The sequence below is a fragment of the Ranitomeya variabilis genome, chromosome 7 (genome assembly GCF_051348905.1).
Source record: "Ranitomeya variabilis isolate aRanVar5 chromosome 7, aRanVar5.hap1, whole genome shotgun sequence".
Classification (NCBI taxonomy): domain Eukaryota; kingdom Metazoa; phylum Chordata; class Amphibia; order Anura; family Dendrobatidae; genus Ranitomeya; species Ranitomeya variabilis.
The window spans coordinates 62,717,299-62,743,146 of record NC_135238.1 but is presented as its reverse complement, the minus strand read 5'-3'; the positions used below and the strand labels follow the sequence as shown (position 1 = coordinate 62,743,146).

Here is a 25,848-nt window from a genome sequence, read left to right as displayed (position 1 = left end):
TCTATCTGCAGATATATCTATTGCAAATCGATCTATAATCTATCGATATATCTATCTAGCTATCTATAACTATATCTATCTGTGTGTAAACATTATTCTTCAATGGAGTATGTTAAAGAAGAGGTTGGACAAGAAATGACATCACAATTCTTTTTTTTGTATATCTTTATTTAGCTTACAAAATCACACAAATCCACATGAAAAATGCATCAAAAACGCAGGTGACCTGCCAGTGACCTCGGGTGCAGATTTTTACCTGCGTCGAATCCTGACCGTGGAAACATAAAGTGTTTTGGATCATTGTCATTTTGGGAAAGTGCACATCTACCAAAGACACGGAGTGATGGCAGCATCTTATAGTTCAATATAGAACAGTGAATCTGTGAATTCATGATACTATCAATCAAATGTATCTCACCGACACCAGAAACACTCCTGTAACCCCACACAAGGGCCCTGCCACCACCATGTTTTACTGTAGGCACGGTGCATTTTCTTAGTACTCTTCTTCACCTCTATACAGTTTTGAAGCTTGGTGGCATTGCTCCACAGTAGAGTCCCAGTAGTCTTCATTATTTTCAGCATGGGCCCTGACAAAGTGTAAGTGTGTTTCTTTGTGCATGGGCTTCCGGAGCATCTTCCTTTGTGGACGGCACTCATACACGCCATTTCCCTGTAGTGTACGCCATATTGTGTCGCCGGAAACACTCACCCCGGATTTGCTTTCAATAATAGGAACATAATGCGTGCTCACCCTCAAAATCTGCCCCGACCACCTCTGCCAGACTGGATCCACCAGTCACCTTGTGGTCCGGCATCCATTATGTGGGTGCACAAACCCCCCAGTGACAATTCTCCCACTGCTGTGGATGGAATTATCGGCCACACAGAATACATGAATTGTAGCTTTCTAATACCTGCAGGAGGCGTGATAACGTGTTGATCGGTGCGGGTGGGACCCCAGGACCCCAATGATCGGCAGTGTGCACATCTACATGCATTCTCTATGGGGCTGCTGAGCGCCCTTTTCCATCATCTCCATAGAGAATGAATGGAGCAGTACTCGGAGGTCTGTAAAATGGAAAAGCCCCCCGTCCTTGCAGATCTGTGAGGGTCCCAGCGGTCAGACGCCCACCACTCAGTAAGTCACCGCACCTCCTGTGCACAGGGTACACCTTGTTTTCACCAGACAGCCCCTTTCAGTAACCCCCATCCCTTCTACAGCTAATAATGTAGGAACACTGCTCCGGGCATGGCGGCTCCAGGGAGACCAAGACGATTAGATCGCAAGTCATAAATCGCACACGATGAAATTGTAGCAGGTGCGGACCGTACGCTCTGTGTGCGGACCCGGGCTGCGGAGCGCGTCCAGTCCCCGGGCAGCCACAAGCAGCGGATCGGAAACGCGCGTCTACTTCCCGGCCAACCGCTGTCACTGTGTCGTCACAATAGTCCTTCCATGCCGCTATGCATGCCGGGATTCGTAGTTGCATGGGCGCAGTGGTCCGTCAGTCTTCTGTGGCGTGAAACTACATTACCCTGCAGCGCTCCCTGCACGGTGCTCGTCGCGGTGTATCTGCTCTTTGCCCGGCAGAGGGGGGTTGTGGCAGGGAAGAGAGTCACCTATATCGGCTCAGGAGGATGAACTGACCGGGGCGACGAGTCAATAATGTTCGGCAGGTCGAAGAGCTGGGTGAGCGGCGCCGGGCGGTCCTCCTCCGGTGTGCATTCCCTGGACCGGCTGAAGTAAGTGCGTGCCGAGGTCACGGCTCCCAGCAGGTCACCACGTACTTGTCAGGGCTCCCTCTGTCCCAGAATCCTCCCTGACACCGCCGCCGTGACGTCACGGAGAGACAGGGTGACGCCAGAGCTGTGAGTCCAGGTGGTCACCCCGGTGTCATGTCCTGCAGGTCACATCACTAGTGGGGGCAGAACCTGCGGGCGACAGGAGGCTCAGAGCTGGCAGTGTGCAGCACTCCATGCCTCAGTGGTGGACCCCTCCAAATGGCACAGACTTACAGTGCCACCTGTAATGCCGCAGCCATGGGTCACAACACGGTCGGTGTGCCTCTGGCCCATGAGACGGCGGTCGGTGCGCCTCTGGCCCGTGAGACGGCGGTCGGTGCGCCTCTGGCCCGTGAGCCGGCGGTCGGTGCGCCTCTGGCCCCTGAGACGGCGGTCGGTGCGCCTCTGGCCCCTGAGACGGCGGTCGGTGCGCCTCTGGCCCCTGAGACGGCGGTCGGTGCGCCTCTGGCCCCTGAGACGGCGGTCGGTGCGCCTCTGGCCCCTGAGACGGCGGTCGGTGCGCCTCTGGCCCGTGAGACGGCGGTCGGTGCGCCTCTGGCCCGTGAGACGGCGGTCGGTGCGCCTCTGGCCCGTGAGACGGCGGTCGGTGCGCCTCTGGCCCGTGAGACGGCGGTCGGTGCGCCTCTGGCCCGTGAGACGGCGGTCGGTGCGCCTCTGGCCCGTGAGACGGCGGTCGGTGCGCCTCTGGCCCGTGAGACGGCGGTCGGTGCGCCTCTGGCCCGTGAGACGGCGGTCGGTGCGCCTCTGGCCCGTGAGACGGCGGTCGGTGCGCCTCTGGCCCGTGAGACGGCGGTCGGTGCGCCTCTGGCCCGTGAGACGGCGTGCCATAGCAAGACGGCGGTCCGTGAGACGGTGTGCCATTGCGTGACGGCGGTCCATGTGCCTCCGCGAGGCGGCGTGCCATTGCGTGACGGCGTTCCCTGTGCCTCCATGAGGCGGCGTGCCATTGCGTGACGGCGTTCCCTGTGCCTCCATGAGGCGGCGTGCCATTTCATGACGGCGTTCCCTGTGCCTCCGTGAGGCGGCGTGCCATTTCATGACGGCGTTCCCTGTGCCTCCGTGAGGCGGCGTGCCATTTCATGACGGCGTTCCCTGTGCCTCCGTGAGGCGGCGTGCCATTGCATGACGCAATCCGTGTGCCTCTGCGAGACATACTTGCATATCTCTCTACAGCAAGGATCCCAGGGGAGAATGGCGCTGTAATCCGTAGCTTCCCGTTCGGGATCTCTGGTGTGCGGCGTCGCTCACACTTGTTATTCAGTGCGGCCTGGCAGATCTGCGCGTTTTTTCTCGGCTGTATCCGGCATGCTGCGATTTATATATAAATTCTGTAGCATGGGGAACTATAGAAGGTTTAATAGTAACTGATTGCACATGGATGAAAAGTGAGAAAAAATCGTCCCACTGTTCTGGATGAGAAAGGGACCAATTATTTACACCCTTGTGAGAGCGAGCCGTAAGGCCGGAGTCACACCAGTGTATGGCATCCGATGCGATGTGCTAATGCCCCTCTTCTCCTGCTCTGCTGCGTGGGTGACCCCAGTGTCCGTGCTCTGTGCTCCCATCCTCTCACATGACCAGATCACACCTCGGGTGCGGAGGAGACGGAGAAAGTAATTTCTCCATCTCCTCTACTGCCGGCATTGGTGGGAATCACACTGCACTCGGGTGATATCCGAGTGCAGTCCGATGTTTCACTCTCAACCATAGACTTGTATGGGTGCGTGCGATTCGATTCTCTGTGCTAATTGCAGCATGGTATGATTGTTCTCATGCCGAATCTGTGATTAACAATAGATTATGAAATATTCTGCTTTGATATTTGACAAGAATAGAAAACCTTCAGGAAGGCTGCCCGTAATAAAGTGATAACACATCTGCAGCGATAATTCGTTCTTGTCTTCTACTTCTTGTTCTTACACAACCTTTGTTTTTATTGTTCCAATCTATCTAAGGCTACTTTCACACTAGCGTCGGTACGGGGCTGTCGCCATGCGTCGGCCCGACGTACCGACGCATGCTGTGAAATAAAAGCACACCGGGGGCAGCGGATGCAGTCTTACAACGCATCCGCTGCCCCATTGTAATGTCCAGGGAGGAGGGAGCGGAGTTCCGGCCGCGCATGCTTGGTCGGAAATGGCGGACACGACGCACAAAAAAAGTTACATGTAACGTTTTTTTGTGCCAACGGTCCGCCAAAACACGACACAACCGTCGCACGATGGATGCGACATGTGGCCGTACATTGCAATGCGTCGCTAATGCAAGTCTATAGAGAAAAAACACATCCTGCGGGCAACTTTGCAGGATGCGTTTTTTCTCCAAAACGATGCTATTGTGAAAGTAGCCTAAGAAAAAAGTTTCAATTTTGCAAATAATCTTAATTCAAAAGCTTTCCGTCTACAGTTTCTATGCTGCTTTATATGTTTCCATGGTTACAGACTACACACTAACCCAGTGTAATCGGGTCCTGCAGTCATGTTGCCATATAGCGGTGCTAATTTATTTAGTGTATATAGGGGCAGGCGGAAAAGTAGTCTGACTACACAGGGTTTATTTGTTGTCTGTTACCATGTTTACGTATAGTAATTTATAGACTTTTTACACAGCAAATAGTAGGATATTTTAGTTAATCCTTTTTGTTTCTGTTTATTTTTTTTTCTTTATGTGCATTGGAGCAATATAAAAACAAATATTCAGGTCACTCAGAACCTGTGCTGTATTGTGACTTTGGATGGGAACAGAGTCCAAGGTAATTTTAGGCTCTGTTGATGCGTCTATTGTGGTTTTTGTCATACGTGGGTCCCTCGGGCTTTTGATACATTTTGACATTTATAATGCCGATAAATCTTCACATATATAGGATTCTGTACAGTGAACAGGGGTTGTGGAAGTCTTGAGGTTTAAACATTTAAAGGGCTTGTCCACCTGAAACGACCGTCTTCCTGTAGTTAGTGGATCTTGTAAAGGAGCTGCTTACCCTCTGATGTTACCCTGTGCCTGGTAACGTGGTGGCAGAAGTCATCCAGAGTAAGGGTACCGTTACACTATACGATTTACCAACGATCACGACCAGCGATACGACCTGGCCGTGATCGTTGGTAAGTCGTTGTGTGGTCGCTGGAGAGCTGTCACACAGACAGCTCTCCAGCGACCAACGATGCCGAAGTCCCCGGGTAACCAGGGTAAACATCGGGTTACTAAGCGCAGGGCCGCGCTAAGCAACCCGATGTTTACCCTGGTTACCATCGTAAATGTAAAAAAAACCAAACAGTACATACTCACATTCCGGTGTCACGTCCCTCGCCGTCTGCTTCCCGCACTGACTGTGAGTGCCGGCCGTAAAGTAAAAGCAGAGCACAGCGGTGACGTCACCGCTGTGCTGTGCTTTACGGCCGGCACTCAGTCAGTGCGGGAAGCAGACGGCGAGGGACGTGACACCGGAATGTAAGTATGTACTGTTTGTTTTTTTTTACATTTACGATGGTAACCAGGGTAAACATCGGGTTGCTTAGCGCGGCCCTGCGCTTAGTAACCCAATGTTTACCCTGGTTACAAGCGAACGCATCGCTGGATCGCTGCCACACACACCGATCCAGCGATGACAGCGAGAGATCCAGCGACGAAAGAAAGTTCCAAACGATCTGCTACGACGTACGATTCTCAGCAGGGTCCCTGATCGCTGCTGCGTGTCAGACACAGCGATATCGTTTGGATATCGCTGGAACGTCACGGATCGTACCGTCGTAGCGACCAAAGTGCCACTGTGAAACGGTACCCCAAGGCTGTGTTTAGCCGTGTTTCTCCACTGCCATCTCTCAGATCAGTCCCTGTCTCCACAGGGGCCCAGGGCCAAGTTACTTATTGCTTTGTCTCTGAATTGTAGGAGGAAACTCTCACAAACTCAGGAGAACATACAAACTCCTTTGCAGGTGTTGTCCATGGTCAGGATCAAACCCAGGACCCCGGCGCTGCAAAGAGACAGTATTAACCAATGAGCCGCTGTGCTGTCTTGAAGATTTTAGCCTTAGTGATGAAAACATAATTTTTTTTTTATATATATATATATATAATTGACACACACAACTTTTTTTTTAAAGGGGTTGTCTGGCCTTAGGCTACGCTTAGAGTGGCTACAGACTTGTGAATCCTCAAATGGCGTTCACTGCACACTGAGGATTCCCCAGTGCTGATAGCTGGCAGTCATGTGACCTCTAGTATGTGATTTGCATGCTTCCAGCCACATTCCGATTAGACATGTCTGGTCTTGCTCAGTACACTTGCATTGAGCGACACTGCAAGTCTAGTCGTCATGTGACCCCATGTATGCAAACTTGCGGTTACGCTCCCGGCGCGGGCAGCAGAGAATTCCACAGTGCGTGCAATATGAGAATTCACAAGTCTGCAGTCACATAGTGACTGCAGACTTGTAGCCTAAGGCTGAACAACCCCTTTAACCTCCCAGGAGCTGAATACAGGTGTATTGCTTCTGACCATTGAGGGTTTTCTACAATTGTATCATTCCTTTGTAAGCTAAGGCCAGAACTCCAGGCTGATTTCCTACAGTGAGACATTATAGTAAACCTTCAGAAGAGCACTTGGGTCTAGACTGGAAACTATTGTAGCAAAACCCAGCTGTGAGAAGTAATTGGTTTATATAAATCATGTTCCCATTTTGCACTCCACCTGTCAGGTGATTCATTAATTGTTTTTGCATTATTCTTAACATCCGTCATCCATTTATCATTCCACATAATTATAATTTGCCATGAACCCATTTTTGTCATTGCTCAGTCTGTAGTCAGTGATGCCTGACACGTCACCGCCTGAGCTTTACTGTGCTGAGAACGCAAACACCTTAGGACCCTGGAAAGTCCAACGCTGCACTAAGGACAAGCCCGCAGTAGTGATGATGGATTGGAGCAGCCTCGGTGCGGGGATTGTTACTCTATAGGCCCTTGTAATCTGCAGGCCTTATTCAGACGTGTGTCCTCTCTTGTACTAGAAAATAAACAGGTCGTTTTCCTATATTTTTTTGTGACCATTTATATCACCTGTGTGGCATCATTTTTACTCATATGCAAAAAAATCCAAGTTCCTCCAATCTATTAAACAGTTAAAAACTGACAGCGCTGGGATGACCTCCATATACTGTTCACTTCTTCACGCTCATTGGTCTGAATGTGCGAGTTTGATCTGTGACTCTGATCAAAAACAGACATGTCTCCTTTTCTTTTCACATTCTATTGGTCTACAAAAATCATGAATATGTGAACAGGACCATAGACTATAGTGGGTACAGATCTATCCATGGAAAATGTGGCTAGAAAATACACACGTCTGAAAGGCCTTCTGTAAGCTATAGTGTCACTTTTCTTGTCCTGCTGCTATCTGGTTGTCTCTGATGAGTGTATGGTATATGCTGTCTTTCTATACTGTATATAGGAGGCTGCGTAGGGGCTCACGCTGAATATAGGAGTTCACGTGGGGGCTCACGCTGTATCTGTGAGGCTACGTGGGGGCTCACGCTGTATCTGTGAGGCTACGTGGGGGCTCACGCTGTATCTGTGAGGCTACGTGGAGGCTCACGCTGTATCTGTGAGGCTGCGTGGGGACTCACGCTGTATCTGTGAGGCTACATGGGGGCTCGTGCTGTATCTAGGAGGCTACGTGGGGGCTTGTGCTGTATCTAGGATGCTACGTGGGGGCTCACGCTGTATCTGTGAGGCTACGTGGGGGCTCACGCTGTATCTGTGAGGCTACGTGGAGGCTCACGCTGTATCTGTGAGGCTGCGTGGGGACTCGCGCTGTATCTGTGAGGCTACATGGGGGCTCGTGCTGTATCTAGGAGGCTACGTGGGGGCTTGTGCTGTATCTAGGATGCTACGTGGGGGCTCACGCTGTATCTGAGGCTGCGTGGGGACTCACGCTGTATCTGTGAGGCTGCGTGGGGACTCACGCTGTATCTGTGAGGCTACGTGGGGGCTCACGCTGTATCTAGGAGGCTACGTGGGGGCTCACGCTGTATCTAGGAGGCTACGTGGGGGCTCACGCTGTATCTAGGAGGCTACTTGGGGGCTCAAGCTGTATCTGTGAGGCTGCGTGGGGACTCACGCTGTATCTGTGAGGCTACATGGGGGCTCGTGCTGTATCTAGGAGGCTACGTGGGGGCTTGTGCTGTATCTAGGATGCTACGTGGGGGCTCACGCTGTATCTGAGGCTGCGTGGGGACTCACGCTGTATCTGTGAGGCTGCGTGGGGACTCACGCTGTATCTGTGAGGCTACGTGGGGGCTCACGCTGTATCTAGGAGGCTACGTGGGGGCTCACGCTGAATCTAGGAGGCTACGTGGGGGCTCGTGCTGTATCTAGGAGACTACTTGGGGGCTCACGCTGAATCTAGGAGGCTACGTGGGGGCTCACGCTGTATCTAGGAGACTACTTGGGGGCTCACGCTGTATCTAGGAGGCTACGTGGGGGCTCGTGCTATATCTAGGAGGCTATGTGCAGGCTCATATGATATATAGGGGGATGTCAGTATACTTCTGCTCAATATTAAGTGATTCAATTAATATTAATATTGAGCAGAATTAATTTCAGCCTATTGGTTTGGCCTCCAGCAGTCACGGGACCTCATGTGCCCCTTCAGAAAATTAATTTTCTGCCCCTACCATAGACTATAATGGGTACAGATCTATCCATGGAAAATGTGGCTAGACAACACACACGTCTGAAAGGCCTTCTGTAAGGTATAGTGTGACTTTTCTTGCCCTGCTGCTATCTGGTTGTCTCTGATGAGTGTATGGTATGTGATGTCCTTTACATGTTATGTACATGGAAATGAGGCAGAAGAATACGTTTACTTCACATTCGGGTTATATAGTTATTATACTGGAGATGTAACATAAAGGAAAACATCAACAACAAAGTAAAAAAAAAATCACAAAGTTGGCTGCAGTTCAGTGTATTTTCAGACCAGATTTTATATCCGGTATGTTAAGCTGTAAGATGTAGAGGATTGTTATTTCAATCCTCACACAGTGTTTGTAAATAATTACACTTTTTTTTAACCACGGTTTGCACTTTCGCCCTTAGGCACATTCAGATATAGAATACACAATTTTATTCAATATATTACATAATTATTTAAATTCGTCTTCTGTATATCTGTATGTATTCTTGTCCTGTTACATATTTGCTCTTAACATGAGCGATGTAGTGAATCGAAGGCTGTGCGACAGCGTCTGAACAAGTGGTTGGGTATTGCTATATTTCCCCAAGGGCTGCGGTAATTCCTGATTTTGGGCCTGGATTTTTATAGGTTTGGTACCTAGGTCTTTTGTTTTTCTTCCTGTTCTGGTTTTCTCTGTGGACCATGGTTTGTCCGGAGAACTACTGAAGAGGCAGAAGGTGTCCGTCTAAGATACCCCGTCTCCGATTGGTGGTACTCGGGTGCTTTGTGGTTTGCCACCTGTAAAGCTGATGTCTAGTTAGTGCTCAGTGGAGCTGGTGGTGTTTTCTGCCCAAATATAAAGGCTTTACATTTATTTTGTACACCAACAATAAAGTCCTGGAGAAGCCTTGTTGGAACCTAATTTCTGCTTCAGTGTCTGAAAGCGTTGATCTCATTGTGCCTACCGCTACAGAGCTGATCCTGCACAAAGCAGGGCGTATGTTGTAGTCGCTACAAAATCTGACAATCATCTGGTCTTTTATGACCTAATAGGTAATAAGTTATATAAAAAAAATATGAAAAATAATAAAAGAAGAAATACAAGTAATGAAGAAAAAAAAAAAAAAAAGAACACGACAGTTGTAGCGGCAGTGTAAACCGAGACTTATATCGTACCAAATTCATTGAGAACAAGTTGCTGATCCAATTCTAATACTTTATTTTAGTGTAAATTTCCAAATGAAAAAAGTAAAGGAGCTATCAGCACTTTTTTATTACGATGTGCCTAAGGCTTCTTTCACACTTCAGTTTTTTGGCGTCAGTCACTTCCGACATAATGACGGATCGACGGATCCGTCACAATAGTTGAAAAAACGGATGTAACGTTTTTTTTGACGGATCCGTTACTCGGGGGTTGTATATACTTTTTGGAGCATGCGCAATTGAAAAAAATTGAAAAAACGGATTGGGGCGACGGATCCGCCGAAATGACGGTCGCGACGGATCCGTCGCCCATAGGTGGCCATTCTATGAAATGACGGAAGCGACGGATCCGTCGCGATCCGCCATTTCAACGCAGACAAAAAACGTTGCAATGACCGTCAATGTCTAGATGACGTCCGCCAAATTTTGACGGATCCGTCGCATGACGGATGGAACGGACGACCATCCGTCACAATCCGTCGCTAATGCAAGTCTATGAGGAAAAAAACGGATCTGTCGAAAAAAAAAACGGATCCGTTTTTTGAGGAAAATGGCAGATTTAGACTGACGCCAAACAACTGAAGTGTGAAAGAGGCGTAAGAACTAACAGACAGGTGGTTGCTAACCTCCTCCATGTTCTGCCCGGTGTAGATCTCTGCTGGCACAACTCAGTCTTGGACTGCTCCTGCTAGTGATTCTGTGCCTTCCACTGACATTATGTTGACAGAGCAGCAGCTTCTTTTCTGCTCTGTTATGATTGCTGACGTCATACTGATTGACAGCCAGTTCCCCACTGCCCAGCTGCAGGAAGCCAGCAGTCAATCAGCATGACGCCAACAATCATGCGCTGTAGACAAGGCAGCATAGAAGAAGCATAGATGCTCTGTTGATGTGGAGCAGTCAGTGACCTCTCTGTGCCAGATACTACCTGCCTGTCAGTTCTTAAGCACATAATAAAAAAATAAGTCATGAATAAACCATTTTGAGAACTACAAATTAAAAAACACATTTTTTTTACTTTTTTTTTATATACACATTAACCCCTTTTTTGCCAAAGCCAGTTTTTTTTACCTTCTTGACAGCCCTGTTTTATTAAATCTAATATGTCCTTTTTATGTGGTATCAACTTTAGAAGCCAATCCTAGCGAATCACATTTACTCTATTTATTTTCTGACATATTGTACTTTATGCTAGTGGTAGATTTCAGTCCATAATATTTGCGTTCATAAAAATATTGAAAATTTGGTTACGATATTCAAACTTTGAATTAGTATGCTTATATAAACAATATCATACAAAATAGTCAAAAAATAACATTTCTCATACGTCTTTTACATCAGCATCACTTCTCAAATTTCAAACTTTTGTTTTATTTTTTAGGATGTTAGAAGGGTTAAACATTTAGCAGCAATTTTTCCTATTTTTTTAATCAATAAAACTAAATTTTTTATAGACCTATTCTCTCTTGAAGTGACTTTGACAGGTCCTAATATATATCAGGTGCTTTAAAGTAATTAATGCAACGTGTAATGTAAAAATGAAAAATTATATTATTTCAGCTGAAATGTTGCTTTAGCATCAAATGTTTCATTTTCTCAAAGGCTAGTGAGACAAATGTCCCCCCCTTCTTACTCATTTTCTTTCATACCTGATAGGAATCTAGTGTTTGGCTCACAGTATGGCACCGAAGGAAAGGTGCACACTTTGGCTTTTGGAACTCTAGTGCTACCACACATGCAGCCATTGCAACACAGTATCAACTAGAATACTTAAGTTGATGCAGATGATTCTGGCTCCATCTGTTATGATCCGGTGACCCTGGAGCCGCATGAGACTATCTCTGGAGTAGGTGGTACCTGTACTGACCGCAATCCTAATACTGACACCGCAACTAGAAGTAGCCGTGGGATGTACCTAACCAGGCCTAGACACCTCGACACAGCCGGAGGACTAAATACCCCTAAAGATGGAAATGGGAAATCCTATCTTGCCTCAGAGCAGAGCCCCAAAGGATAGGCAGCCCCCCACAAATATTGACTGTGAGTTTAAGAGGAAATACGTACACAGGCAGGAAAAACAGAGTTTAGCAAATGAGGCCCTTCTAGCTAGATAGAAAGGATAGGACAGAGTTCTAAGCGGTCAGTAATAAAACACTAGAAAATTCCACAGCAGAAAATACTATATACTACATCAAACTAAAGACATAGGATGTATATCTGCATCTCCAGAGAAACCAGCATGACAGAAAAATCCAAACAAGTCAAGCTGGACAAAAACACAATAGATTGCACTGCACATAAAAGCACACTGCATGCGTGCTACAGAGAACCAAAACAAGGCACTTATCTTAGCTGAAAAGACAGCAGGGTAGTGGAGCCAGATAGAGATGCAATCCCTCCAAGATACAATGGACAACTGGCAGGGATTGATGGATCCTACAAACCTAAATACCTAATAGAGCTGCAATAAGCAGAAACACCTGCCCTGGCCTACAATCCAGAAACCACTGCACTACCACTAACAACCACCGGAGGGAGCCCAAAAGCAGAATTCACAACAGTACCCCCCCCTTGAAGAGGGGTCACCGAACCCTCACCAGAGCCCCCAGGCCGATCAGGACGAGCCAGATAAAAGGCCCGAACCAAATCAGCAGCATGGACATCAGTGGCAAAAACCCAAGAATTATCCTCCTGGCCGTAACTTTTCCATTTGACAAGGTACTGAAGCTTCCGTCTCGAAAAACGAGAATCCAAAATCTTCTCAACCACATACTCCAACTCCCCATCAACCAACACAGGAGCCGGAGGATCAACAGAGGGAAGAACGGGCACTGTTGTGAATTCCGTTCTTGGGCTCCCTCCTGTGGTTGTGAATGATACTTTTGGGAGTTCTGCCCTTGGGCTCCCTCTGGTGGGTTTGAGTGGAACTGCTGCTCCTGGAGTTTGGCCTGGCAGCTGACTTCACTAATCGGCTCCCTTGGCCTTGGTATTTAACAGGGCTCTGGCCTGTAATTCATGCCAGCTGTCAATGTTCTTCTAGGTTAGACTCAGTCTTCTCCTTGGATTTCTCTGATGGCCTGTCCATGTCAGCATAAGATAAAATACCTCCCAACCGTCCCGGTTTCAGCGTGACAGTCCCGCTTTGGCACCGGGGTCCCGCTGTCCCGCTTCGGGCATTTAAAATCCCGAATTTGCGGCCGCCGGTGAAGCCCCGCCCACTTCCGGGACGTAGAGAGAGCCCGATTAGGTTTGTGGCTGTTTTTTTCCTTATACATGCTGGGTCTCCTCCCGACCGATCCCTCCCCCGCCCCCGCCCCCGCCCCCTGTGTGTGCGGCGCTGCCACGCTGAGGAAGAGAGCCAGCAGCGATCAAGATGAGAGGTCAGCGACTCACTACCTGAGGTGTGTGCACAGAGCTCTGGCGTCTCCTGCTCTTAGCTGCTATCCCGGCAGAGAAGGAGAGACGGGGGAGGTGCCGGGACAGTGCAGAGCTGTGAGCAGCCGGAGAAACTGAAGAGCTGCACATGGACAGATCAGCCGCCCCTGCACCACAGAGGAGATTGTGTGTGTGTGTGATGTGTGTGTGTGTGTGAGATGTGTGATGCTGCATTTGTGTGTGTGTCATGTGTGTATGAGGTATCTGGTGTGTGTGATGGCTGGGTGTGTGTGATGGCTGGGTGTGTGTGTGTGATGGCTGGGTGTGTGTGTGTGATGGCTGGGTGTGTGTGTGTGTGATGGCTGAGTGTGTGTGTGTGATGGCTGGGTGTGTGTGTGTGATGGCTGGGTGTGTGTGTGTGTGATGGCTGGGTGTGTGTGATGGCTGCATGTGTGTGATGGCTGCGTGTGTGTGATGGCTGCGTTTGTGTGTGTGTGTGATGGCTGCGTGTGTGTGTGATGGCTGCGTGTGTGTGTGATGGCTGCATGTGTGTGATGGCTGCGTGTGTGTGTGATGGCTGCATGTGTGTGATGGCTGCGTGTGTGTGTGTGTGATGGCTGCATGTGTGTGTGTGTGTGTGTGTGTGATGGCTGCGTGGGTGTGTGTGATGGCTGCATGTGTGTGATGGCTGCGTGTGTGTGTGTGTGATGGCTGCGTGTGTGTGTGTGTGTGTGATGGCTGCGTGTGTGTGTGATGGCTGCGTGTGTGTGTGATGGCTGCATGTGTGTGATGGCTGCGTGTGTGTGTGTGTGATGGCTGCGTGTGTGTGTGATGGCTGCGTGTGTGTGTGTGTGATGGCTGCGTGTGTGTGTGTGTGATGGCTGCATGTGTGTGTGATGGCTGCGTGTGTGTGTGTGATGGCTGCGTGTGTGTGATGGCTGCGTGTGTGTGATGACTGCGTGTGTGTGTGATGACTGCGTGTGTGTGTGATGGCTGTGTGTGTGTGTGTGATGGCTGCGTGTGTGTGTGTGATGGCTGCGTGTGTGTGTGTGATGACTGCGTGTGTGTGTGATGGCTGTGTGTGTGTGTGATGGCTGCATGTGTGATGCATTTGTGTCAAAGCTGCATGTGTTTGTGAGCTGCGTTTGTGATGCTGCGTGTGTATGTGTGATACTGTGTGTGTGATGCTGCATGTGTGTGAGCTGCGTGCCTGTATGTCATTATACAGTATGGAGAACTGTGGCCATAATACAGTATGGAGCATCATGTGGGGTCATTATACAGTATGGAGCATCATGTGCAGTCATTATACAGTATGGAGCATCATGTGCGGTCATTATACAATATGGAGCATCATGTGCAGCCAGTATACAGTATGGAGCATCATGTGTGGTCATTATACAATATGGAGCATCATGTGCAGTCATTATACAGTATGGAGCATCATGTGCGGTCATTATACAATATGGAGCATCATGTGCGGTCATTATACAGTATGGAGCATCATGTGCGGTCATTATACAGTATGGAGCATCATGTGCGGTCATTATACAGTATGGAGCATCATGTGCGGTCATTATACAATATGGAGCATCATGTGTGGCCATTATACAGTATGGAGCATCATGTGTGTTCATTATACAGTATGGAGCATCATGTGCAGCCAGTATACAGTATGGAGCATCATGTGCGGTCATTATACAATATGGAGCATCATGTGCGGTCATTATACAGTATGGAGCATCATGTGCAGCCAGTATACAGTATGGAGCATCATGTGCGGTCATTATACAATATGGAGCATCATGTGCGGCCATTATACAGTATGGAGCATCATGTGTGTTCATTATACAGTATGGAGCATCATGTGCAGCCAGTATACAGTATGGAGCATCATGTGCGGTCATTATACAATATGGAGCATCATGTGCGGTCATTATACAGTATGGAGCATCATGTGCAGCCAGTATACAGTATGGAGCATCATGTGCGGTCATTATACAATATGGAGCATCATGTGCGGTCATTATACAGTATGGAGCATCATGTGCTTTCATTATACAGTATGGAGCATCATGTGCGGCCATTATACAGTATGCATGCGGTCATTATACAGTATGGAGCATCATGTGCGGTCATTATACAGTATGGAGCATCATGTGCGGCCATTATACAGTATGGAGCATCATGTGCGGTCATTATACAGTATGGAGCATCATGTGCGGTCATTATACAGTATGGAGCATCATGTGCGGCCATTATACAGTATGCATGCGGTCATTATACAGTATGGAGCGTCATGTGTGTTCATTATACAGTATGGAGCCTCATGTGTGGCCATTATACAGTATGGAGCACTGTGTGGCCATATTTTTTTGTTTATAACTATTGTATATGAAACAGTGTGATCAGCAGTGCTAAATGGGTGTGCTTGGGACGTGGATATGGGTGTGACTAATTATGAATGGGTGTGGTCAGAGGCGTGGCCTAAAATTTGCGCGCCGCAAACTTTGTCCCTCTTTCCCATCTTCAAAAGTTGGGAGGTATGGTTCTTGCTAGTTCTTGTACTTACTGTTCAGTTTAAAGTTATGTCTCTTTTTGTCCAGCTTGTCATTATGAAACATTCAGGCTAGCTGGAAGCTCTGAGGAAGCAGAGTTGCCCCTCCACACCGTGAGTCGGTGTGGAGGTTATTTTTGTAATCTCTGCGTGGATTTTTAGGTTCTATATACTGACCGCACAGTTCCCTTTCCTATTTCTGTCTATCTAGTCAGAGTTGGCCTCCTTTGCTAAAATCTGTTTTTATCCCTGCGTTTGTCATTTCCCTCTCCACTCACAGCCAATATATGTGGGGGGGCTATCTTTCCTTTGGGGAATTTCTCTGAGGCGAGAGTTTTCTATTTCCATCTTTAGGGGTAGTTAGTTCTTAGGCTGCGAAGAAGCGTCTAGGGAGTGACAGGAACGTCCCACGGCTATTTATAGTGTTTGTGTTAGGTATTGCGGTCAGTAAAGCTACCACCTCCTCAGAGCTTGTTCATGATCTATTTTACCCACCAGGTCATATCAGTGCTGCTCCGTACCCACCAGGTCATATCAGTGTTGCTCCGTACCCACCAGGTCATTTCAGTGCTGCTCCGTACCCACCAGGTCATTTCAGTGCTGCTCCGTACCCACCAGGTCATATCAGTGCTGCTTCGTTCCCACCAGGTCATATCAGTGCTGCTCCGTTACCACCAGGTCATAACAGGGCACCACATATTTCCGCAATAAAGATCTATGGAAAACATTATGGATAGCAAAAGATGCCGGAAGGGCCAAACGAAAAGACACTGGATTGATAATCTCAGAAATCCTATAAGGACCAATAAACCGAGGCTTAAACTTAGGGGAAGAAACCTTCATAGGAACATGACGAGAAGACAACCAGACCAAATCCCCAACCCGAAGCCGGGAACCAACACACCGACGACAATTAGCAAAACGTTGCGCCTCCTCCTGAGACAACACCAAATTGTCCACCACATGAGCCCAAATTTGCTGCAACCTGTCCACCACAGAATCCACACCAGGACAATCAGAAGGCACAACCTGCCCTGAAGAAAAACGAGGATGAAAACCAAAATTACAAAAAAAAGGCGAAACCAAGGTGGCCGAACTAGCCCGATTATTAAGGGCAAACTTGGCCAATGGCAAGAAAGCCACCCAATCATCCTGATCAGCAGACACGAAGCATCTCAAATAAGTTTCCAAAGTCTGGTTGGTTCGCTCGGTTTGGCCATTTGTCTGAGGATGAAATGCGGAAGAAAAAGACAAATCAATGCCCAGCCTAGCACAAAAGGCTCGCCAAAACCTAGAAACAAACTGGGAACCTCTGTCGGACACAATATTCTCCGGAATACCATGCAAACGAACCACATGCTGAAAAAACAATGGAACCAAATCAGAAGAGGAAGGCAACTTGGGCAAAGGCACCAAATGAACCATCTTAGAAAACCGGTCACAAACCACCCAGATAACTGACATCCTCTGGGAAACCGGAAGGTCTGAAATAAAATCCATAGAAATATGCGTCCAAGGCCTCTCGGGGACCAGCAAAGGCAAAAGCAACCCACTAGCGCGGGAACAACAAGGCTTAGCCCGCGCACAAGTCCCACAGGACTGCACAAAAGAACGCACATCCCACGACAAAGAAGGCCACCAAAAAGACCTACCAACCAAATCTCTGGTACCAAAAATACCAGGATGACCAGCCAACACGGAACAATGAACCTCCGAAATCACCCTACTAGTCCATTTATCAGGAACGAACAGTTTCCTCACTGGACAGAGGTCAGGTTTGTCAGCCTGAAATTCCTGAAGGACCCGTCGTAGATCAGGGGAGATGGCAGAAAGGACCACCCCTTCCTTTAGAATGCCGACCGGTTCAAGGACCTCCGGAGAATCAGGCAAAAAGCTCCTAGAGAGGGCATCAGCTTTAATATTCTTAGAACCCGGAAGATACGAGACCACAAAATCAAAACGGGAGAAAAATAAAGACCATCGAGCCTGTCTAGGATTCAGCCGCTTGGCAGACTCGAGGTAAATCAGATTTTTATGATCGGTCAAAACCACAATGCGATGCTTGGCTCCCTCAAGCCAATGTCGCCATTCCTCAAACGCCCACTTCATAGCCAACAATTCCCGATTGCCGACATCATAATTACGTTCAGCAGGCGAAAACTTTCGGGAAAAGAAGGCACATGGTTTCATCAAGGAACCATCAGAATTCCTCTGAGACAAAACGGCCCCTGCCCCAATCTCAGAAGCGTCAACCTCAACCTGAAATGGAAGAGAAACATCTGGCTGACGCAACACCGGAGCAGAAGTAAATCGGCGTTTAAGCTCCTGAAAGGCAGAGACGGCCGCAGAGGACCAATTCGTCACATCAGCGCCTTTCTTCGTCAAATCGGTCAGGGGTTTAACCACACTGGAGAAGATAGCAATGAAACGGCGATAAAAATTAGCAAAGCCCAAAAATTTCTGAAGACTCTTCACGGACGTGGGCTGAATCCAATCATGAATGGCCTGAACCTTAACCGGATCCATCTCCATAGATGAGGGAGAAAAAATAAAGCCCAAAAAAGATACCTTCTGCACTCCAAAAAGACACTTAGACCCCTTCACAAACAAAGCATTGTCATGAAGGATCTGAAAAACCATCCTGACCTGTTTCACATGAGACTCCCAATCATTGGAAAAAATCAAAATGTCATCCAAATATACAATCATGAATTTATCAAGATAATTCCGGAAGATATCATGCATGAAGGACTGAAAAACAGATGGAGCATTAGAGAGCCCGAATGGCATCACAAGGTATTCAAAATGGCCCTCGGGCGTATTAAACGCAGTTTTCCATTCGTCACCCTGCTTAATACGAATAAGATTATATGCCCCTCGAAGGTCAATCTTAGTAAACCAACTAGCCCCCTTAATCCTAGCAAACAAATCAGAAAGCAAAGGCAAAGGGTATTGGAATTTGACCGTGATCTTATTCAAGAGGCGATAATCAATACAAGGTCTCAAGGAGCCATCCTTCTTGGCAACAAAAAAAAATCCCGCTCCCAATGGTGAAGACGATGGCCGAATATGCCCTTTCTCCAAAGACTCCTTAATATAACTCCGCATAGCGGTATGTTCAGGCACCGACAGGTTGAAAAGTCGGCCATTAGGAAACTTACAGCCTGGAATCAAGTCAATAGCACAATCACAGTCCCTATGCGGTGGAAGGGAACTGGACTTGGGCTCATTGAACACATCCTGAAAATCAGACAAGAACTCTGGAACTTCAGAAGGAGGGGAAGAGGAGATTGACATCAAAGGAACGTCACCATGGACTCCCTGACAACCCCAACTAGTCACAGACATAGATTTCCAATCCAACACCGGATTATGTACCTGCAACCATGGAAAACCCAGCACAATAGCATCATGCAAATTATGCAACACCAAAAAACGACAATCCTCCCGATGGGCTGGCGCCATGCACATGGTCACCTGTGTCCAAAACTGGGGTTTATTCTTAGCCAAAGGTGTAGCATCAATGCCCCTTAAAGGAATAGGGTTCTGCAAAGACTGCAAGGGGAAACCACAACGCCTGGCAAATTCAAAGTCCATTAAATTCAAAGCGGCGCCAGAATCTACAACGCCATGACAGAAAATGACGACAATGAGCAGATCAATGTCACAGATAACAGAAATTTAGGTTGTACGGTACCAATGGTAACTGAACTAGCGATTCTCTTAATACGCTTAGGGCAGACCGAAATGACATGGGAAGCATCGCCACAGTAAAAACACAACCCATTGTGATGTCTGAATCCCCGTCGTTCAGCTCCAGACAGAATCCTATCGCACTGCATAGGCTCAGGTATCTGCTCTGAGGACAACGCCACAGCGCGCACAACTCTGCGCTCACGCAGGCGCCGATCAATCTGAATGGCCAGAGACATAGAACCGCTCAGACCAATAGGCATGGGAAACTCCACCATAACATCTTTAACAGATTCAGAAAGACCCTTTCTGAAAATTGCCGCCAAAGCATCCTCATTCCACTTAGTCAGCACAGACCATTTTCTAAATTTCTGACAATACAATTCTGCCGCTTCTTGACCCTGAAACAGGGTCAGCAAGGTCTTCTCAGCATGATCCACAGAATTTGGTTCATCATATAATAACCCTAGAGCCTGAAAGAAGGCTTCTACATTAAGCAAGGCAGGATTCCCAGATTCCAGGGAAAATGCCCAATCCTGAGGATCGCCACGCAGCAGGGAGATGACTATTTTAACCTGCTGAATGGGATCACCAGAAGAACGAGGTTTCAGAGCAAAAAACAGTTTACAGCTATTTTTAAAACTCAAAAATTTAGACCTGTCCCCAAAAAATAACTCAGGAGTAGGAATCTTAGGCTCTAAAACCGGAGTCTGAACAATATAATCGGTAATACCCTGTACCCTAGCAGCTAGCTAGCACACAGCTCCTCAGTCACCCAGAGGAAAAGAGGGAAGGAAAGACAAAACAGACTGCAGAAAAAAAATGGCTCAGGACTTTTCTTCCCTTCTTCTGAGATGCATTTAACTCATTGTTGGCCAGTTGTACTGTTATGATCCGGTGACCCTGGAGCCGCATGTGACTATCTCTGGAGTAGGTGGTACCTGTACTGACCGCAATCCTAATACTGACACTGCAACTAGAAGTAGCCGTGGGATGTACCTAACCAGGCCTAGACACCTCGACACAGCCGGAGGACTAAATACCCCTAAAGATGGAAATGGGAAATCCTATCTTGCCTCAGAGCAGAGCCCCAAAGGATAGGCAGCCCCCCACAAATATTGACTGTGAGTTTAAGAGGAAATACGTACACAGGCAGGAAAAACAGAGTTTAGCAAATGAGGCCCTTCTAGCTAGATAGAAAGGATAGGACAGAGTTCTAAGCGGTCAGTAATAAAACACTAGAAAATTCCACAGCAGAAAATACTATATACTACATCAAACTAAAGACATAGGATGTATATCTGCATCTCCAGAGAAACCAGCATGACAGAAAAATCCAAACAAGTCAAGCTGGACAAAAACACAATAGATTGCACTGCACATAAAAGCACACTGCATGCGTGCTACAGAGAACCAAAACAAGGCACTTATCAGCTGAAAAGACAGCAGGGTAGTGGAGCCAGATAGAGATGCAATCCGTCCAAGATACAATGGACAACTGGCAGGGATTGATGGATCCTACAAACCTAAATACCTAATAGAGCTGCAATAAGCAGAAACACCTGCCCTGGCCTACAATCCAGAGACCACTGCACTACCACTAACAACCACCGGAGGGAGCCCAAAAGCAGAATTCACAACATCCATCACTGTGTTGGCGGTTTGCGGGAACATGTATGACAGATGTCAGTGAAGGGTTAAAGGGGTTCTTTTTTCTTTTCTTAAATGTGTGTTTTTGAGGCAAAAAATAAATAACTTTTTTTTATTCAGTTTCATAAAACCTTTTTTTACGTCATTTGGCTTTTACAAGTTTTTAACTTGGCTAATTAAGAGAGATGACGAACCATGCAACATTGTTAATGGAATCCCAATGACAAAAATACATGCACTTCAGTAAGAAAAGGTGGACGACCCGTATAGAGAGTTTTTCCGCCCCAGCGCAAACTTTTGGCAAGCAGCGCAGCTTGCTGAATACGAAGTGTGTGATGTTTTCGGCTCTGCTAGCCGGTGTGAGAGATGTGACTGCCACTGACCGATCTGCACGCAATAAAACATTGAGAGAAGTGTGAGAGGTTAGTTGGCGCGTGGCTGCCAGTATGTCTGCTCACTGTTTGCATTCACCATGCTATCCTGCCAGCAACTGTATTTACAAAAAACAATTTTGGAAGCCCCCAGGAAAAGGGCTTGTTAAACCAATGAATGCACAAAATTGTTGAAAATTGCCTGGTTATTTAGGACCACCCTGGATACTGGGGTCGTCTGGCACCGCTCACTTCTGCTGCCAATGATGATATGACCCCGCACACCCACTGAGATGGCTGCATGATCCGCATGTCTTATGCACATAGTTTTCTTCTAATAAACAGGTCGTGTGCAGTACTCCTGCCGATTGTGCAAGTGTGAGGATATAACTAGCGAACGTGCTGGGATAAGGTGTTATCTGAGCATGCTCGTGTGCCGAGTGTCTTCGTTGAGCTCAAATACTATGTTTGAGTCCCCGCGGCTACATGTCTCACAGCTGTTAGACAGTCGCAACACACTCAGGAATTACCTAACAGGCAATCCCTTCATGTTTCGTGGATGTTGAACAGCCGTGAGACATGCAGCCGCAGCGACTCAAACATGTTATTGGAGCACGACGAAGACACTCGGCACACGAGCATGCTCAGATAACACCTTAACCCAGCACGTTCGCTCATCATAGTTATAATGTCATCTGCACCTCTCTTCTGGTGCGAAAGTGAGTGGCGCCAGATTATGACTTGTTAACTCTCCTGACATGTTAGTTTTATTAAATTCCTAATATGTCAAACTCAGTAAATTAGGTTTATAGATGCTTCCGTGTCCTATCAATGTCATTTTGGGCAGTTATGAACCAAGATCAAAGTTACAAGTAGCAGTTGTATTAGTAAAGGCATAGGGACCAATATTATATGAAAGACTCCTCTGTATAAGGTCTGTGCACACTGCGGGATACACAGGTTGTCCACACCTCTGTTGTTTGCCACTATTTAGGATTTGGTTAATCTGTAACCAGGTATTTGTCACCTAATCTGAGAGCAGCATAATGTAGACACAGGTCCTGATCCCAGAGATGTCATTTACCGGGCTGCTTGCTGTAGTTTTGATAATCTCCTCCTGGTAAAACAGTGATTTTATCACTAGAGGACTAGTAAACCTGCGGCCATGTAGTCCTCCATATTCATAAGCGCTGTATAACCCCGCCCCCAACACTGGCAACTTGTTGCCTATGCACAGTGTACACAGAAAGCTGCCAATCACTGGTTTGGTTCAGTTATACTGGGGTCAGCATTCAGAAAACGAATGGATAGAAAGCAGTGATTATATCAAAATGACAGCGAACAGCTCAGTAAATGACACATCGCTGGAATCGGGGTCTCTCACCCTGCATCATGCTGCTTTCAAGGTAGCAAAAACCTGCTGATAGATTACATTTTTTTCTTTAAGATGAATGTAGTATATATTTCCTGGTATATGCTTTCTTGTGCTGTTGGCTTCTGCTTGAAACAATGCAGCAGTCAGTACTGAGCTAGCTACTGAGGCTATGAGGACACTCTCTGTCCCTACCAGGGGAATGGAGCCCATGGACTGTGTCTGATACTTCACATCTTACTCTCTGTCTTATTTTTGTTTTCTAGGTACATGTATCATGTGTTAACCAAGAACACTACAGTCACTGACCTGAACCGCAATCTACTGGTGGAGACCATCCGTTCCATCACCGAGATCCTTATCTGGGGAGATCAGAATGACAGCTCCGTGTTTGAGTAAGTGCACCATGGCTGCGGGGTGGGCGCCTCCATTATCACTAACACTATGGTTTTCATGACCACATACAAATTACTCTTTTTATTTTACTTTGGGTTTAATATTTAATAAATGTTGGACCAGTAAAGGGAAACTTGCAGTCTCTTTACTGAAGGCATTCTGATTTTAGTAGAGTTCTCAGACTTAAGAAGGGACGGCCAAAAGAGTATCCTGTTTTTCTCTAGTGTTAGTAAAGCACTTCCCATTATCGGGGTGCTCTGACTGTACATGTATGCTATCAGTACATGGGTACCCGGGGTCTGACCGCTTGCCAATCTGGAGAATCGGTACCATTTGCGTTTTTCTGCACACGCTGCCGTTCTCTCTTATGTGGCACATCCTACGTGTTAGCTGCTGTAATTCCCAATCCATCCGACATTTGCTAACACCTCTACTACCTGAGCAGTGTTCTGCCGGCATTCACACTGCCATTTACTTATTTGTAAACCTTTTATCTTGCAGCTTCTTTCTGGAGAAAAACATGTTCGTCTTCTTCTTGAACATTCTGCGACAAAAATCCGGCCGTTACGTGTGCGGGCAGCTTCTTCAGACCCTCAACATGTTGTTTGAGAACATAAATCACGAAACATCTTTATGTAAGCTGCTATTTTCACTGGGAAATATCGTGTGTAATAATTGTACTGTCTGCATAACAAAAGAGGTGGAAATATTGGAGGGTGTTTCATAGGGGAATCCAAAGATATTACTGCTCCACGGGGTGGTGCGCAGGGCTGTGGAGTCTCGGAGTCCGAGCCCATTGAGCGAAATTGAGGAGTCGGAGGTTTGACTTACCGACTGCCCAGCCCTGGTGGTGCGCTCCTGAAGATTGACAGTTCTTATCAGCAGCACGGTTGCGCTAGGCTTCCGAAGCGATGGGACTTTAGTGTCTCTAGACTAGTCGGCCCACTTGGCATGTTATCATACCCTTATGGGCGTGATAACATGGCGTACAAGAGCCGGCTGCATCGCCAGCGCTATACAAATCTCACGTATATATATGCTCGTCTTTGTGCGCTCACATCACATAAATTACAATATACAAATCCCAGCTTCAGAGCGGCGCACTTAGCAGGAACTTTTTAAGCTTTACAACCTTATGATGTGTAAGGCCTAGTAATTAAGACTCACTCGAAGTCTTGACATTCTTCGCAAGGCCTCTTAAGCACCAGAAGCGCCCTTACCTTTGAAAATTAAAATACAAAAAAACAGGCTAAAAACGGGTCTAAAAATAAGCCAACTAATAGGGTAGTATAAACTTAGACCAGACAGTCTAAACATTATCCACAACGAGCCACTGTGCTAAATGTGGAGCATTTTAAGATTGTCTAGTCTAAATCTAACAATCAGATGGGATTATAGTAAATCTGCTCCTAACTTTATAAAGTGAAGATCACATTTAATTTTAACATCACAGAACATTTTTAGACTTAGAAAGCCAAGTACATGGAAGTTGTCAGCATAGCATTGTAACAGACATGATTTCTATGCTGTTTATTTTTATTGATCCTCCAATAAATTGATATTATTAACTCTTCCCTCTCTTTCTGCCACCAGATTATCTGCTGTCTAACAATCACGTGAATTCCATCATTGTGCACAAGTTTGATTTCTCTGACGAGGAGATCATGGGTTATTATATCTGCTTCCTGAAAACTCTCTCTGTAAAGCTCAACAGCCATACTGTCCATTTCTTTTACAATGAGGTGAGTAGCATAGTAGTAAATTAACCCCTTTCTACTGCTTAAAGGAAACAAGTAGTTCCTGCATGTACGGTAAGTAATGATTTAAGGTGAGTGTACAAGAATTATGCAGGACTGTTCACCGGCAGGAGTTCCGCATAACACAGTAATGGTTAAATCACACGGCCAAATTATGTCCACCCACCAATAGCCATATTGCTTATATAGATCTGTCTTGTATTTTTTATTTAATGACTACAACTCTATTCGCTTTTTAACAATAACATGGACTTGGGTAGCTGTTGCTGCCTGAATTACAACTCGTCACCACAAGAGGGCAGCAAGTTCTTATTTTCTGCAAAGTGGACTCGAACTCAAATCCTCTTCTCTTTGTATTTTATTAAAATCTTGATGATTCCTATGTTTTTTTTAATTTCATTTTTTTAATCCAATCTCTGTTAAGAAAAAGAAAAAATCCAGACCATAACCAACTCCTCTTGGATACTATATGTATGTATGTATGTGTATATATGTATGTATGTGTATATATATATATATATATATATATATATATATATATATATATATATATATATATATATATATATATATATATATATATATATATATATATATTTGTCTAAGGGGTACTTCCGTCTCTCTGTCTGCGACTTCCGGAAATCCCGCGTCGCTGATTGGTTTCGCCAGCTGCCTGTCATGGCTGCCGCGACCAATCAGCGACGGGCACAGTCCAATTAGTCCCTCCCTACTCCCCTGCAGTCAGTGCCCGGTGCCCGCATACTCCCCTCTAGTCAGTCAGTCACCGCTCACACAGGGTTAATGCCAGCGGTAACGGACCGCGTTATGCCGCGGGTTACGCACTCCGTTACCGCCGCTATTAACCCTGTGTGACCAAGTTTTTACTATTGATGCTGCCTATGCAGCATCAATAGTAAAAATATCTAATGTTAAAAATAATAATTAAAAAAAACAAAAAAAAAACCTGCTATTCTCACCTTCCGTACTCCGATGTAA

At 46.7% G+C, this 25,848-nt stretch overlaps 1 protein-coding gene across 10 annotated transcripts in view; it reads left to right on the top strand.

Annotated features, from left to right (window-relative positions):
• Positions 1-203: 203 nt before the first annotated feature.
• Positions 204-25,848, top strand: part of CLEC16A (C-type lectin domain containing 16A) — a 265,133-nt gene continuing 239,488 nt past the window's right edge. For 3 of the 10 annotated variants that reach the window (XM_077275191.1, XM_077275192.1, XM_077275190.1), the window contains exons 1-4: positions 205-1,746; positions 22,966-23,094; positions 23,597-23,730; positions 24,689-24,837. In XM_077275191.1, coding sequence (XP_077131306.1) covers positions 1,670-1,746; positions 22,966-23,094; positions 23,597-23,730; positions 24,689-24,837 — 489 coding nt within the window. In that variant the 5' untranslated portion in view covers positions 205-1,669. Of the gene's footprint in view, positions 1,747-22,965; positions 23,095-23,596; positions 23,731-24,688; positions 24,838-25,848 lie in introns of all 10 variants that reach the window. The other 7 variants (XM_077275189.1, XM_077275188.1, XM_077275193.1 and 4 more) reach the window with 4 other exon arrangements.